A 16,258-nucleotide genomic window follows, 5' to 3' on the forward strand; every position below is an offset into this window, starting at 1 on the left:
GTGCACACACACCAGATAAACACATACAGTTTAAACACACAAGCAATATATTCATGAACGTATGTCTCTGACAAATATAATTTGCTTCGGGTTGCTGTTCATCAATTACATCAAACTGTGCTTCTTCCCAGGGTTAGAGAGGCTGCCAGCACCCATTAACTTTCTAACACTTAATCCACCTGTCTTTAATGAATATTTAGTCAACAACGTAATAAGGATCATTTTTGACCAATAGGATGAAGATTTAAGACAAAACTACCTTGATATGTTGTGCCGTATATGTAAATTAGAAATAATATAAATGTTCTAGCTTGAGGGGAGGGGCAAAGTTAAGCAGGGCTTGAAAGGGATTTTTCAGGGGCATCTGAGGCCATTCTGTCTATGGCTGAGAATCTGGGGTTAATCGCTTTAAAAGTAGTAATTAGGTGTTAAGAGGTATGCTTGTCTGTTTAAATTAGTCTTCAAGCCAGATTACGCTCTGTGACTTCCGATAACCTCCACCATCAGGGCTCAATGCTCCCAAAAAGGCCAGTTTAATGATTTAAATTAGACACATATCACTTTTGAACCGATCAAACTTCAATTTAAGTGGAAGAAATGTTTTTTAAAAACATGTGTGCCCACTTACAAAAGGACCTGAAGATAGACTAAAAAATGATGGGCAATAACTACACTGTTCAGAAAATAATAAAATAGCTAGAAAATACAAAGAGAAAACCCAACAAAAGAGACAAAGGGGAAAAAAAACCCACTTTTAACAAAACCAAATGTATCCTAACATTGTCTAGTTTTGACAATCTAGACAACAGCAAATTCCCAACGCACAGCACAGTGTTCATTAAACCTCATGAAAATATTATCACTTCAGGGGAACAGAGAAGTCAGATACCCGGTTCCATGTAGAGAGAGTTGAGGTCAGTATTACATTTTTTCAAATCTTTCCAATAAAAAGGATTTTAGACCGCAGACGTTGCTACGCCTGACCACAGTGCTCTTCTTAACCTCTCATATATTTCAGTTGGCCAGCACTGTATCAAATCTATTAGACATTTACTAAATTAATGTTGACACAAACGTGTTAAAACATTCACCTTGAGAATTTTCTCTAACAAGTCTATTCCCAAACCTTTTTTTGGGCGGACGTCTTTTATGTCATGTGTCTGCGTCATGGGTACATGAAACAAACAGTGGAAAAGCAGTTTGTAAACATTCATGGGAGCAGCTAAAAGAATCTCTCCACAGTGGCTCATCAGATCACATGTGCTGCCAGGTTTTATCCATTGACTGAATGTGCTCTTTAGCCTTCATCCTGAGTGCTGCGATGCTCGAACTCCTGTCATCCTCCATCGGGTATTTATCGTTGAAGCTGGGTGGGCACTGGTAGGGAGGAGGGCCCATTGGCTGCATACCTTGGACCATACCAGGTGGAGTGTTGAGATAGCTGTGGCTTGGATAGGCGGGCTGTAGGCCCTGCGGTGAACCCATGAACCCTGGAATAGTATGCATGGGTGTAGCACTGGAGATGGGCGAGGTCAGCCAGGGATCAAGGGGCATCGGGTTGGACACCGGCCCCAAGCTAGGCGGCATCGGAGCACGATTGAAAGATAACATGGGGGAATCATGGAGCTTCATAGTGCTCGTGTCCATCTTCTCTTGACGTCTCCACTTGGCCCTGCGGTTCTGGAACCACACCTGGACAAAGATAAATGAATTACATTTATTCATTTTATACAACTTGAAGTATGGAAAAAATGATACGCTATGTTAAATTATACCTTATTTTAGGCCTAATTAGCCATAACTTTAAGCTGTAATTTCTGCTTAGTACTGCGAACGCCATGTAACCAATACCACTACTATGGCTTTGTGCCAACATCGAATATCATTAGACTATCATATCACCCTTACCTGAACTCGAACCTCAGGCAAGTTAACCTTCATTGCCAACTCCTCACGGCTATAGACGTCCGGATAGTGGGACTTCTCGAAGGCCCGCTCCAGCTCGTGAAGTTGATAAGTGGTGAAAGTAGTCCGGTTTCTTCTGTGTTTCTTTTTTGTGTGCTCTTCTGTAATGGCCTCTGGAGACTCCTCAGCAATGTCCCCTTCCTTCTGCAGGTTACTCATTTCGTCATCACACTTGTCTCCGGAGAATAGGTCAGATTCTACAATAAATGTGAAAGTATACACAGTATAAGATGCAAGAAAAAGTATATTCAATCCATTAATTCACATTTTATTTCCAGTGCAGTTTTGTTCAGTGTTTTTGACCATTTACAAACTTAAAGCCAACAGATTTAGAACATCAAAACAAACAAACATATATCATAAAATAAAGAATTAATTTGATAAAAATGGAAAAGGTTTATGTTTGGTAATTATTAGTCCGCATCCTCGTAGTTAGATCTACTAGATCAGCTGTCCTTTCTGTAGTCTTCATCACTGTTTTGGGTTCTGGATAATGTCCATGTCACCCACTTTTCTTCCATCTGTGCTTCTTGCTGTCTTAAACAAAGCATCAGTTTTTCCATTATCTAGATTTCCTTTCATGTCTCTATCCATTGTTCCCGGGTAGAGGGATCCTCTCTACTCGAACTCTTTGTGATAGCTTTTTTCTAGCCATCAGCAGTATTTTGATTAGATACCTATTCCTTATTTACAATTTTTCTTATTTAATAGAAAAATTACACCAATACAATGCAGCTTAAAGGGTTATAATATAATAACAATGTTATTATATATATATAATAATTTACCCATATCTAAAAATGTGAATTGTAAATTTTTTGCCAATCGTTTGTATTCCAACACTGAATTACAATTTTCTTTTATATATTTACATAATTAATTAAAATTTAAAAACAACCAACTGGTGTGCAACTGGCATCAAGCCAGTAGGCCGTGCTAAAGGTTGGCATGGCCATAAAGATAGAGGACACAACCTCCTCTTCTGACAAATTGAGCCAACGTGAAAGTGCGTTAAACTTCAATTCTTTATAATGGCCAGCAGGGGGCGACCCCTCTCGTCGCAAAGACGAGTCTGATTGTATAGAAGTCTATGAGAAAATTACTCAACATTATTTCTCACCTGATTTATTTCCTCAGTAAACAGTTTTAACATAAGTTGATCTCAATCTGTGGTATTTTTAATACAGAATGTGCATTTAGCGAATTATGGTCCCATTTAGAGTAAAAGAGACAATTCATCAGGGTATGCCTTAAGCGTAGCTAACTTATGATTGATAGCCTTGTTCAGTCTGGCTGTTGTCCGCGGTTTCATTTCCAAAAAAAGGTGGCAACAGCCAAACAACAAGTTGCTGACAGGAGTCTACACCTATTAACAATTATTCATACTGATTAAAAGGTTTTGACAGATAAAAATAAAAAGGGTTAAACAATCCTCAGAGCAGCAATTCTTAAAGTTTAAATTAGTGTTTTTTTAATAGACAAATCCAAGCAAGATAGTAATGCGTATGTGTTTGCCTGTTCCACAGTCACTCCCCACATTACTTATCACCATGTCGACTTGTTTCAACCAGAAATGTAGTTACCAGCATTAGAAATGTCTAACTATCTGAACTTTGGCGCATGAACATTGATAACTTTTAACAGCTATTCCAAAAAGTAGGTGTATTATGTCATTCAGCATGGAGACTGCCCATATATATGTGTATTAAATATATAATAATTAATAAATGCATTATACTTGATCAACCATATGTTGTCTTTAGTCTAGGACAAAAATAAGTCACCAGAAGAAAACACCTCTACTTATACTCCTTATTGATCGTTTCAAAATATATGTAACATTTTAACCTGCAGCCTGATCAAAAAGTGAAATCTCCTCATGATAAAACAGCTTAATGACTGATGCTCTTTATACAGTTGAGGGCTTACTGTTACTGCCCAAACACCAGGGGTTTGGCAAGTCCAAATGACATCACGTCTTTCACTGAATTCTTCCCTTGCCGTAATCATGGTAACAGATGCTACCAGTTAAACCTATGATTCCCTGCCTCCTCTAATCTAATAATGGACTTAAGTTGGCTTCTGCACAAATTGAGTAAACAGTCATAGTCCAGATTGTGTCTTCAAATTGAGCCAATAGTGAACTGCACCAAAGCTCGTTAATCATAACAAATAGTTTAAGGTAATATGGTCAACATTGGCAGTTGTTTTGTCGGACAGCAAAATATTTGCTTTCCAGCTGGATTGTGAAATCTTTAAAGCATGATTGTTTTAAAAGGGTCAACTATGAGACATGAGTAACATGAAGACTTTTAATACCAATTAAAAGTTACTGTTATTGTGCTTTCTGCTGAATTGGAAAGAAAAAAAAGTTATTCCACGTCATCACTATTCTTTGTTTTATTAACCGTGATATAGTGAACTCTGGATTAAATATGCAGCTCTTTAGGCACAGGCTTTGGCATATGTTATTATTACATCTGTACAAGTTACAGGTATAAACAACTTAATAGAGGTGTGTAGTTTACAATGTCAGCCATGTCTATGGAGCAAGTTGTCCATTTGATAACCACAAAAGGGAGGGAGGATTAAGCTTAATATCTCAATTTATCAAAAATTAAACTCTTGCAGATTAATAGAAAGTTGAAGAAAAAAAGCTATATAAAAGTCTTGCTTAATTTTGAATTGGTCTATGAAGTACTTTAATAGTAGAAGTACATTATGTCATTGGTTGAAGCTACGTCAATACTCCATATACTAGTCAATATTAATATAGTCATTCTTTATTACCCAACATATACAGAAAAGATTGTGTCTTTATAAAAAATCTCCATTTCTCAGGTGTACACAAGACGTTTATGAATAGCAGAGACAATCGGAGACAAAATGAGCTGCAATTGACCATGTCCATTATTCTATTGCATTGCATTACAGCAGTGATTTTATTGATTTTTAAAATACTAAAATAGATCATTTAATTAAACCCTGTGTTGTACAATGAAAATAAATGAAGCCTTGTAAGCCTTGTTATGTTCCATATCTAGTAGATTTGAAGCCATAATACAAATTGCAACTTGCTTTAAATTATTTAACTCAGATCAAGCTTCATATAAATTAAATACAATTTTAAAACTAGCAGATACAGAGTGATATTGTAATTATTATTATTATTATTATTTTACTTTAAAGCAACATAAGGGTACAGTTAATTGGAAAATGAGGATTCAGCAGAGTAGCTGGGACGTTTGCTATTATTTCATCTTTCTCAGGCTGCCTTTGTATATCTGTTGTCGCACTGCAAAATGTGTTCTTCGGAGATCAAGTGGACAAATATAAAATTCACAAATAAGTAGTACTATGCTTCCCCTTTTCCACTCACCAAAACTGCTATTGTTATTTTTTCATTATGATCCTGTATTAAAGAGTTTTTGTGCCAAATAGTTTCTTCTCTGAAAAAAAACTCACCATGGTAGGAAGAATGTTGGGAGCTGTCACCCAATTCTGGAAGGTGCCCATAGGGATCTGGGGGGGCCTGCTTCTCAGGGTGCTGTGCGTTTTCGCCGTTGGCTTTTTGGCTGTCGTCATCCCCTTCCAAATGGAGTAAAGGGTCCTGGTCTTTAGTGAATCCCAGTATAACGTCAATGCTGTGGACCCTGCCTCCACCACTTGACCCAGCACCTTTTGCCATGTCATAGTTGTCCAGGCAACTATCGTCCACTATTCCCAGGGTATCCATTGACAAATGCATTCGAACCTTTTGAGGCACCTTTTATCTTCTTGGTCAGGAAAAAAAGCAAAATGCTACCAAGTGTGACAAAGCAGGGCAGTTGTTGTACAGAGCTATTGTTCCGCTTCACATGAAATGGAGCAGATTTATGTGGAGCGTGAGGGCCGTATCCTTCAAGGAGACTGAATATATTGTTGACACCAATTCACATCTTTGTCTGCAAGAGAATGAGATAAAATAAATAAGGCATAACATTAGACATTAGTCATGCCAATGTGATATTAAGCAGGTTCCCTTGTTTGATTATTAAGCGAGATCACTTTAAATAGTGAGTGTGACTTATTCCTTTTTTCTCCACAAGAAACTTCAAACTTTAAGTTATGCTATGTAAGCACAATTTCAGTTATGATAAATAATCACAACATTCAAAACCAAGATGTAGGAAGAAAGGGGACAAATTAAGAATATGTTAATCTTATGGTGTCTCGAAAAAGCAATCAAACGATCAAGTCTGATTGCTTGATTAATCAGTTTTCAATACATATTTGAATATCAGCATTTTAAAAGTTTTCCCATAAGTATGCAGCTAATTTGGTTTGGAATCCACGCAGCTGTCCTTGTACAATATTTTAATTTATTTCTTGAATTCCCAGAAGCATTAAGGGAACATGTGCCTCAAAAGACTAAATGGACACAATGCACAGTACATAAGTTCATAAAGTAATCTTACCTTCTTTCAGATTCCTCCCACAGGCTACGCTATAAACATGGTGTCTCTGTAGTCCATAAGTTCCAAATGACAATCTCTACTGTAGGCACTTGTTGCTGCCAGTTAAGTCCTTGAAATCCCCTGCACATAAGTGAGCAAAGAACCTACCCACGGAGTCCTGTGCAACAAGTACATGTAATGTCTTTCTCTCCTGACAAAACTCTCCTTAACCACACAAGACACCAAAGCTTGTGGGGGGAATGGTAGTAAAACCAAAGGGTTTAAGAGGTTTATTAATTGGAATCCTTCCCCTTTAAGAATGACTGACAGTTGTTTTCTGGTCAAGTAATTGCTCCAAATGTGTCCTGCATTCAGACCACAGAGGGAGGCCATTGCTAATGAAGCCTCAACAAGACTTTCTTTCAAAAAATCTATTGTCTGAAAGATAATGGCGTGTACTGAGAGTTTTCGCTAATCCCTTCATTATAGACAATGTAAGGGAAAAAGACACAGAGATGGACTTTTAACTTGAATGGGTACACACTATAAAGACTTGTATTGAAAAAAATGTAGGCACTTAACTCTTTATGAGCAGCACTGCTTTTGGATTAGCTGGCTTTAATAATGAAATTGAATAAAATGAAGATTGGACTCATGTGTTGTTCAAAGCGGATTTGATCACATTATATTATTTTGTTGAAAAAATATATATATATTTTTTAAATAGTTTCCTATTTTGTTGAAGTAGAAAGAGTTACTATAAATAGCATAATAATAAAAACTATCATCTGATTTTTGATGCTTAATTTTTCATAACCAAAAACAAAAAAAAACAATGACTTTATATTACAACGCAAAGTAAAAAGATACACTTGTCTATTTGACCTAATTGATTCAAACAAAAGCAAATAGTAGACAATACTAATGTCGAACACAGTCCCTGTTACCCCTTTAACATTTTTCAATTGTGTGACATGCAACTATATTGTTTACATGAGTCAAATACATAAAAAATAACATTGCATTTTTGAAGAATAATCTAGTTGCTGAGCCTCTGATCATTGTCAGTAGAATTGGGTTGGGGGCATTGGGGGCGTTTCATCCTACTGCCTGCAAGTTTCTCCTCTGCCAGCTGGCCCAACCAAAGCTGGGGCAGCTACAGTAGGTGTTGCAGAGATCAATCCCATCCTTAATCAGTCTAAAGACTTCACTAGAGATTTTCTCTGACCTCACTCTTCCTATCTGATGATATATATAGGAGTTCTTTGCACGCGAGACTAAAAGAAATCCAACATGGAACATTTCTATACAAAGTATTATCAAGCATCAACCAAGAGCATACTTTATTATTATTCCTTGAAAGCCCACACCCTTTTTTAGTGGTGGTTTGCCTATATTCAGCCTAATTATATTCAGTTTATCATCAGGGTTAGGGCCATGCCCAGAATAACCACAAGTTTTCAGGAAGAGTTATTCATTTATTATATTATTATATACAGACAGACATTTTGTGTTGCCTTGTGCTATGATTTTATTAACAGGGTAAGTGGCTTTGGGCCAGCAACTTTTCTTGGCTGTCAAAGTTGTTTTGCTAAAAAAGGAGAGATTGCAAAGCACATTTCATTTGCCTGTGAATGACAAGCTTTGTCACTCGATACATATAATCATAAACCTAAAGATGTCCCTTTAGCAATGATTTGCATTATGTTAACTTTCAGTACATGAATGAAAACATACATGTTAGTTATGCGTTGATTATTTAGGTATTGCCATTTTTATGGTTTTCTGTTACGTGCCTTCATTTAAAATATTTTGTCCCAATATTTTGAAATATTCTAGTAAGACAAGACATTGAAAGCATCATTAATTGCCTTTGTAAGCTGATACCATAAGACAGTCTATGGACTTAAAGGATGATAATTAGTCCCATTGATCAGTGAAACTTAGATTCATTGCTAGCCATTCGCTACATTTAGCTGATGTCTTGAAAATATTGCATCACGTCATTAATTATCTGGAGTGTAGACCAATATTGAATCTTAACAGAGTTATCAGTATGTAATCATTTTTATAAAAAAGTGCTATTTTTTCGGTTTTATATCAAGTACACTTGCTAAAATCGTTCTTCCTTCACAGTTAAATGTCAATTCTCATTGTTTGGGTTTCTTTTGAGTCAATAAAAATCATAATAAATTGTTTACAAACATTAAGCAAAGACATGGTCAGTTTGACAGATGTGGGAGTTCAGATGTGGGCAGCAGGTAGAGCCTGATATAAAGAGGCTTTCAAGTTGCATTGTGGGAGATGTAGTATCCAAGGCGTTTAATGCTTAACCCATACCAGAGCTAGAAGACCTTCCAACTAGGCCTCTGTTGCTTCCAAAAGGACATTCTTTTCTAAATCTGTCTCTTGCAACCCGACTTTGTGAAAGTATTAAATACTAACACTGAAACTGGAGTACCTCTTTAAATTGAGGCGAATGTAGCTGGTGAACATTTGGACACGTAATTAAGAATATAAATTAACGTTTCAGTGTGCCAGTTTGTACAGTGCATGCAATATAGCTTCATCAAAATGGTTGTTCTTACATTTGTATTTCAACATTTGTATACTATGCCACTGCGCACAGACAAGGTTTAAAATATTCTTAGATCTAATTTAAATATTTTGGATATCCTTTACTTTCTTCCCACTTCATAAACGGTATATGAGACTTGCTCTTAATACCACCCAAGTCGTAGGCAAAGGAAATTGATAATCATTTTATCACATTAATATATTAAAGCTGTCCCTCTTTGCTTGTTTCTCCATTATCCTAATTGAGTACAAATTGGTTAAGAGGGTGCTGCATAGCTATCAAGCTCCTTAGTTTTATCAGATGACAATTAAAGCCCAAGAGATCCTATTAGGAAGAAAGCAGCTAATGTTTCAAGGCGCTGTGTCAGCTTACAGGGGGAAAGGGGGATGGTGAGCAGCAGGGGATGACAGGAAGATGATGGAAAGGGAGGGTAAAAAGCTGAGAGACTGGTCATGTGATCAGCTTGAGCTGAAATGGGAAGGAAGAGCTGACACTGTCATAGCAGATATTTACATTGTCGTAGCAGCTAGACCACACGTGTAACTAATAACGTTAACAATGGATGTGTTTAATTTACCCCGCACTCAGCAGTTCAGGTAATGGAATGGAAAAGATGTGTTTCATTGAAGTGTCCCAAGAAGCTATGGGCCAACATGCACAGTAAAACACCACTGGAAATTGCTTAATTGTTTACACCTGGAATGATTTTCCTCCTATCATGTTAACTTTTTGACCATGAAAAATACCTTTTTACAAAAAAAAAAATGCTATTATTATTAAAGCATATTGGGATACAATGAATTATTTTGGTGTAAATAAATATATAACTAGGGGGGAAAATGCAACTTATGTGTACTACAAAATACATGAGTAGAGAGTGATATTTCTCAAAAAGATCTCTTTCTAAAAACATGAGAAATGACAAAGAAAAAAGGTTTTATCTTTACAATCCCTACACATTTAAATGTGTCTCACACCTACTCTGTCCTAAGCCTGAACAATGTGTCCTAGCATAAGGACAGTGTATTACAAGGTTAAAGGGTAGAAAAAAAGAAGCAGGTGGCTTCAAGTAAAGCTTTCCTTGAAGTAAGTTGTCTTATCAGCAGCAGCCACATTGCCAGTGATGTTGTTAACAAGGGAAAATAATTCACACAATGTATTAACAAACATGATATTGTCAATGGAACCAACACGTTTTGATTTAGGTAAGAAAGCTGTAAAACTCTAACTGATCTCAATCCAGAGTAATATGACCTTCTGTGCATCAGTGGGAATCTAGACTCTTCTTTTATAGTCCTACGTCATCCTCAGTTTCATTTTATTCACAGAGTTACAAAGGATTACACAATTTGGTCTTGTGTTTCATCATTTTACAACTGAGAACAGGTTGGCCTGATGGGGTTACTATGACTATAGATACATATAAATTAGAGAAATATAAAGTCCAAAAGCCACAAAATGTGGTATTGTTGTCCACTGACCTGGATTTGCCAAAATGTCTTATTATACTCATTGGCCCCAGTTCTTAAATCAAAAAGGTAAAATGTTGTAAAATAAGACAAAATTTGATTAAAGCACAAGAGGAATTATATACCAATGCAGTTTGTTGTTTTAGGATTTTTCTTTTGGTTACATTGGCGGTCAGTGTTTCAAAAGGTAAAGTAACGTTCGATTACTTTGATTATGCAAGGATTAGGTTGGGTTTATTATTTTGTTTTGAGTAATGGTAACGTTTTTCTCCTTGTTACTTAATAAAAGACTACTTACTTAGTTCATACAGTTCATTCCACAATTGGTTTCATAACAGTAGGGTTTTAGTTAACCTAGCTAAAGCAGAAAAGACGCTGTAAATTATATTCCCCTTCAATCCAGATTTAAACGCCTGGCCTGGAAAAACTGAACAAAGGTCATTTGTCTTATAAGCACACACGTCAGTACTACAGAGCAGTGTCCATATTGATAGGTTTGAACTTTGGCTATTTAAGGGTGGTCTGTTCAAGCCCTGACCCTCTTTTAATAAGATTATCTTCACCAAGAGCTGCCGCTTGGCACAGGCCCACAGTTACTCGATGCCTTGGCCAGGGCTGCACTCCTCCAGATCATTACCTTGCACTGCCATGCCGTTTAAAAACCAAGATGAGCTTCAGATTGACTGAAAGTGTCTTTAAAAAAAAAGAGGATTTGTAGTTTGTCCTTAATTACTTGATCAAATAATCTGTTGTTTTACTACCTCACCCCTAGTTCTGGCATGTCTATTTAATTTAGATCTCAGAAAAAAAATTACAAAAAATGCTTTGAAACTTGTGGAATATTAAATATGCAGACTAATATTTATATTGTATTATGATAAATTTACATATTCTTTACTTTATACTCAAGCCAGATGTAGAATATAGCTTGAAAACTCTTCAACTACAATTTTTAAATGAATTATTAAACACCCTATGTTACTTGAATTTAAAGAAATTACTGACGCATCACAAAGAAACCAAACCGTCAATTGGACAATGATACCTTATCTTTACAATTTGCCTTTTTACTTAATTAAAGACAACTAACACATCAGCATTACTTGAGATTGTAAGGTGATTAAATAATTATTGTTTTAAAGCACACTGGCTAAGAGACGTGTTTAATGGTGGCTTTTTGAAATCGAGCCGTGACAAGTTTTTACACGGGACTAATCTGCTTCTCTGGCTAATTTGAGCCCCAAGGAAATAAACCCCTACCTAAAGCTACCTTGTAAGCCTTGCTCACATCCGTTGATGTCACACATGCATCACACATGGCCACGCGAGCGAGTTCAAACTGACTACGTCACACCCACATTGAAAGAAACAGAAATAAACTTAATCTAGAGACCCTTTTCACAGCAGCCTGTTTCATATGTCAAGGCAGGATAAACACAGGTGTAGTTGATCTAATTGACTATGGTCCTGTTATATTTAGTGTGTCACAGCCATTCGTGTGAGCCAGCGTGCATAATTAAGGCCCTGACCCACTTAAATGGAAGAGGGCCATAATTAATGTTATTAATTACACCAGTGTTTAACCTGCAATCCCATGTCAAAATGGACCCTGTAAAAAGGGCCGATTGTGTTTGTTACACGTTGTCCTGTTGTCTGATTAACTAGTTTCAAAACAAGGAATAATGTAATACTTGTGTTTAATCTAAAATCTAAATAATATTTCTATATCAAAGAAATTATGTTCTATTACAGAGTTGAACTATCCACTACATTGACTAATATACACAACGTCACACACACAAATTAGCTTAGGACTGAGAAGACCCAAACAAATCTTTGCAGTTGGGCATTTGAGAGCTCAAAGTCAACACACATCACTCAGGACAGTTTGTTGTTTTACTCATCAGTCAGGAAACCACCAGTCATGGTCACTCAGATTGATCAGGATAACCCTGTTATTGACCTTCCTTACCTTGGAGAGACTGATTATGTTCAGGTTGTGTTGACCAGAAATGTGCTGATTCAACTCTGGAGGCTATTTAAGGCCCGCTGCCTTATATTGAAAGGTGTGTCTAACCTAACCGCTCTATACTGTTAAGATCAAGCCAACGCAGTGGCTTGACCTGTCTCACGAAGCTGGGTTAACGTACTCAGGGTTTCCCTCAGTTATCCAGCTGCACTTAACCAGATGTCCGCGGTCTCGCTTTTTGGTCTCACGAAGCCGGTTATCAACTTGTTAAGTCGACCCAGGAGTGTCTCATCTAGATCTGTGCTTGTGCACATAAAAGGGGCGGAGTTAACTCCGTTTGACCAATCGTTCACAATGGAGAAGCCGCCGAGAGCAACGTATTTTACAACGCAGGAGCAAATTACTTTATTACTTTATGCAAAAAGCATAAAGCAACACTGCTGCAGCAGCCAGAAGCCGCAAGGAATCGTGGCAAACAAACAAAACAGCGATTCTGTTAATGCGTAAATGACTGGGATTGTAATATTAAATCATTGTCTCAAATGTATGTTATTTTTTATTACCTTTTTGTTTTAACAATTTAACCTTATTTCAGTTGCAACCCCAGTGGAGCTAAAAGAACATGGGAGCAAGTTAAAACAAAATACAAGAACCTAGTTCAAAGCGCTCAGTGAGTTTATTATAATATCTTCCAGGCGTCATGTATGATGGATGATTTTGCCGGTCACGATGCACACACTATCTGCAGAGCGCTGCTCTTACTATCCGTGCACCTTCCTCAACGGGTCTCTGTAGAAATGGGCAGGCCATTTTTCCAGGACAATGATTGGCCAGTAGGCGTCTTGTATCCCCGCTGAGATCTTATCCAGGAACTTAACCTGCTCCAAAGCAGGTTAGGCGTTCAGCGTAAGTTACCGGGGCAACGGACCCCGCTAAGAAGTGAACCAGCTTCGTGAGACGGAAAACCCAGAGTTAATCCAGAAGTTACCTCACTAATCGGAAATCCAGCTTCGCGAAACAGGCCTCCGGTCCACATTCAAATGTGGACGTTGGGAAGGAGTGTGATGCTTTTTGTTTATCTATGTTAATATCTGTGGCTCTTAAACAAACTTAGATTTAATTCAAGTACTTATCACACCTGCTAATCCCTGCTTAATGGATATGTAGGTCATTTTCTCTTTACGCTTTCCACGCTATTCAACAATTCAGTATGAAATATCAAACACGTATGCTCACTTTTGTCCGTGAAGTGATTTTACCCATTAAAGTAACAACACATGGGAAGAAACTTATTCTTGAAACAACCACTGGTAAAGCTCGCCGGCGCCGCAAACATACAGGTATACAGAGACAATCTGGCAGGGGACAAGGGAAAGCAGGAGAGTATATATAGACATAAATATGAGCGGGGAAACACAGGTGTGGGTCATGAACAATCAGGAGACACACATGGGAGGCATTAGAGTGGCTGAGGGCAGCTGGAGGGAATGAACAATCAGGAGACACACATACACATAGAACTACCAGGGTGTTACAGTCTTGTTCTGTAAGCCAGTTGTGCGGCACTCGTCGTTCATTGTTGAAAGCACAAGTCACTTTTCTTCCGCCAGCTGCTTTTGGTAAGGTTCAAACTCCTCCCATTACATGCTTCTAAATGAGCCTTTCCTTCTTATCTGCTCCTGCTTTACTTTTCTCTTCATTGTCTCCTCTGGTGAAACGTTTGATTCAAGAAGAACACCTAAGCTATGGTTAAATATGTTATTCAGCTCCACAAGGAGAAGGGGAAAGGGTAGTTGAGGCCTAGTGAAGGGGAGAAGGGTCCTAGTAAGAACAACAAAAAATTAGCAGCTTTATGTTCAAACTTCCCAAAAATGTAACTGTGGCTATTACATGTCAAGATTACTACACTGTATCAATAACTTGTGGCTGGAGTAAAACCGCTAAAGAGCTTAGCTCATAATTGGAAGCAGACCATGGAAAGTCTTTACCTTGTCAACAAGATGTAGCAGGATAAACGATGAGGATGTAGGCCACTGCTGTCTACCTCACTCGCCAGTGCTAATTACTAAAATAGACATGGGTAATGTTGTAATAAACACTTAAAAAAGCAAGTGCAAATCCCATGATACAGTAAGGGTAGACCGTTTTAATCAACAGTTACTACAGAACTATAAGAAGTTACAATATCCAAATGTCCAGTAATTCTAAAATGCAAATATGAAGCTTAGGCAGAAGTTCAGTGAGGAAGACTTTCTTTGAGTTTCTTTTCATTCATAATCACTCAGTCTCTATAATATCCCTGCCATTAATCTGTTGACTGCGGGCGTTTACTTTAATTAACCAACAAGATTCTGCATGGTTTCCTTAAACCAATCGCATAGTTTCTGTCAAACCTTTACAAAAAATTCTTTTAAAATTCTAACGACGTCTCCCCTGATTGAAATACTGCATGTGGCATTGAGGGATATCCAAACTATTATACACACCGATACTGATTCATTCAAATATGGCCAGATTGGCACTGATACGAGGAATGTAAATTAAATATTTACACTCCTTTTTTAGATTCATTGTGGTGTGCACTGACTCGAGCATTACTGGTAGACGCTCTATTACATGGTCACCAGCTTTTATGTGTTGTCTGGAAAAAATTGGAACAATGGTTGAATTTAATTAAAGTAAGTTGGCCAAGGGAGCATCGCAAGAGCTTTATACAGAAAATAAATTATCATTATTGAAAATGTCATATCAAAAGCAACCCAGACACACACTGAACATTGTTTGTTTTGTATAGATAGATAGATAGATAGATAGATCTCTCTCTCTCGATAGGTAGATATCTATAGATATATCACTAGATATGAGCAAACCTTTGGGAATGAATAGGCATTTGACAATGTCCTTTTTAGAAAATAATTTACAATACAAACTAAATAAAAGGTATTTAATAGATTATTGGCCAGTCTTGACTGGACCTCCGTTGTGAGTGTATTTCTGTATTCAGAGGAATCAAGAAGCTGTAAGATAATAAATCTCGCTGAAAAGCTGTCCTGTCCACTAGTGCTGTCATGTATTCTCATCCTGAGACTTTTAACGACGCTCTGGACTTAACACCCCAGTGACCTAAAACCTCTGTACCTAACACAGACCTTATCAGGGTCTAGACGTTGGGGTCATAGGTCATATCAACTATAAGCTTTACCTTAAGCTTACTCAAAAATACTATTTTACTAAAACAAGTCCTGTAGAATGGAGCTGTTGTGCAAACTGAAATTTATCTGGAAATCTTCATTGTATATTAGTTAAAACCACATTGTCAAATGAATTTGTCAAACCCAAGTTTGCAGTTTTATTGCCGAGTTGACACAAGTTTGAAAAGTACATTTCACAGAATCGTTTGGGTCTTAAGTCACGCCCTCACGCCACAAATCCTATTTCTCATGCTGAAAAAAAACTCCAGACTATTTAATGTGAGTCTTGCTAGTTTTTCATTTTCAGATATGGAAGCTAAAAATTGGTAATTTTATTCTGTTAATCATATGTACAAAAATGGCAAAAGGAGTTTTGAAGTGGATTTGTTTAAAAGAATGAGTAACCAAGAGTAATGGATGATTTAAAAAGTGAGGATTTAATTGGAGCATGCAGAACATCAATAAAGATGTGGAACTTTGCTTGCAGGTACTTCACATAATGTTTATTGTGTATGAAATGTTCAAACAATCATTTGCATGTGGCTTGATGGTTAGTCTTAACAGCTCAAGGGAGAAAACTGACAACGCGTCTTGTGAAGAGTTGTTGGGAGACCGGTTTCTAAAAGTTGACACAAAGTGGATGATTATTG

At 37.2% G+C, this 16,258-nt stretch overlaps 1 protein-coding gene across 1 annotated transcript; it reads right to left on the reverse strand.

Moving 5' to 3' along the window:
• Nucleotides 1–1,254: 1,254 nt before the first annotated feature.
• On the reverse strand, nucleotides 1,255–5,713 carry LOC137782222 (retinal homeobox protein Rx2-like). The gene is made up of 3 exons (XM_068571420.1): nucleotides 5,431–5,713; nucleotides 1,909–2,162; nucleotides 1,255–1,692 (listed from the first exon to the last, which is right to left on the reverse strand). The coding sequence occupies exons 1-3, from the start codon at nucleotides 5,711–5,713 to the stop codon at nucleotides 1,255–1,257; spliced, it is 975 nt and encodes a 324-aa protein (XP_068427521.1).
• Between the last annotated feature and the right edge of the window lie 10,545 nt (nucleotides 5,714–16,258).

Source organism: Clinocottus analis, unplaced genomic scaffold, assembly GCF_023055335.1.
Source record: "Clinocottus analis isolate CAN_PGR_092001 unplaced genomic scaffold, fCliAna1.0.p SCAF_11, whole genome shotgun sequence".
Classification (NCBI taxonomy): domain Eukaryota; kingdom Metazoa; phylum Chordata; class Actinopteri; order Perciformes; family Cottidae; genus Clinocottus; species Clinocottus analis.

What these genes read in the sequence shown, in the direction of transcription:
- LOC137782222 (XM_068571420.1), bottom strand. Translation starts at nt 5,713, where the DNA reads ATGCATTTGTCAATGGATACCCTGGGAATAGTGGACGATAGTTGCCTG. An exon ending in CCAACATTCTTCCTACCATG is followed by an intron (nt 2,163 to 5,430) that starts GTGAGTTTTTTT and finishes CATTTATTGTAG; the next exon opens with AATCTGACCTATTCTCCGGA. An exon ending in TGCCTGAGGTTCGAGTTCAG is followed by an intron (nt 1,693 to 1,908) that starts GTAAGGGTGATA and finishes ATCTTTGTCCAG; the next exon opens with GTGTGGTTCCAGAACCGCAG.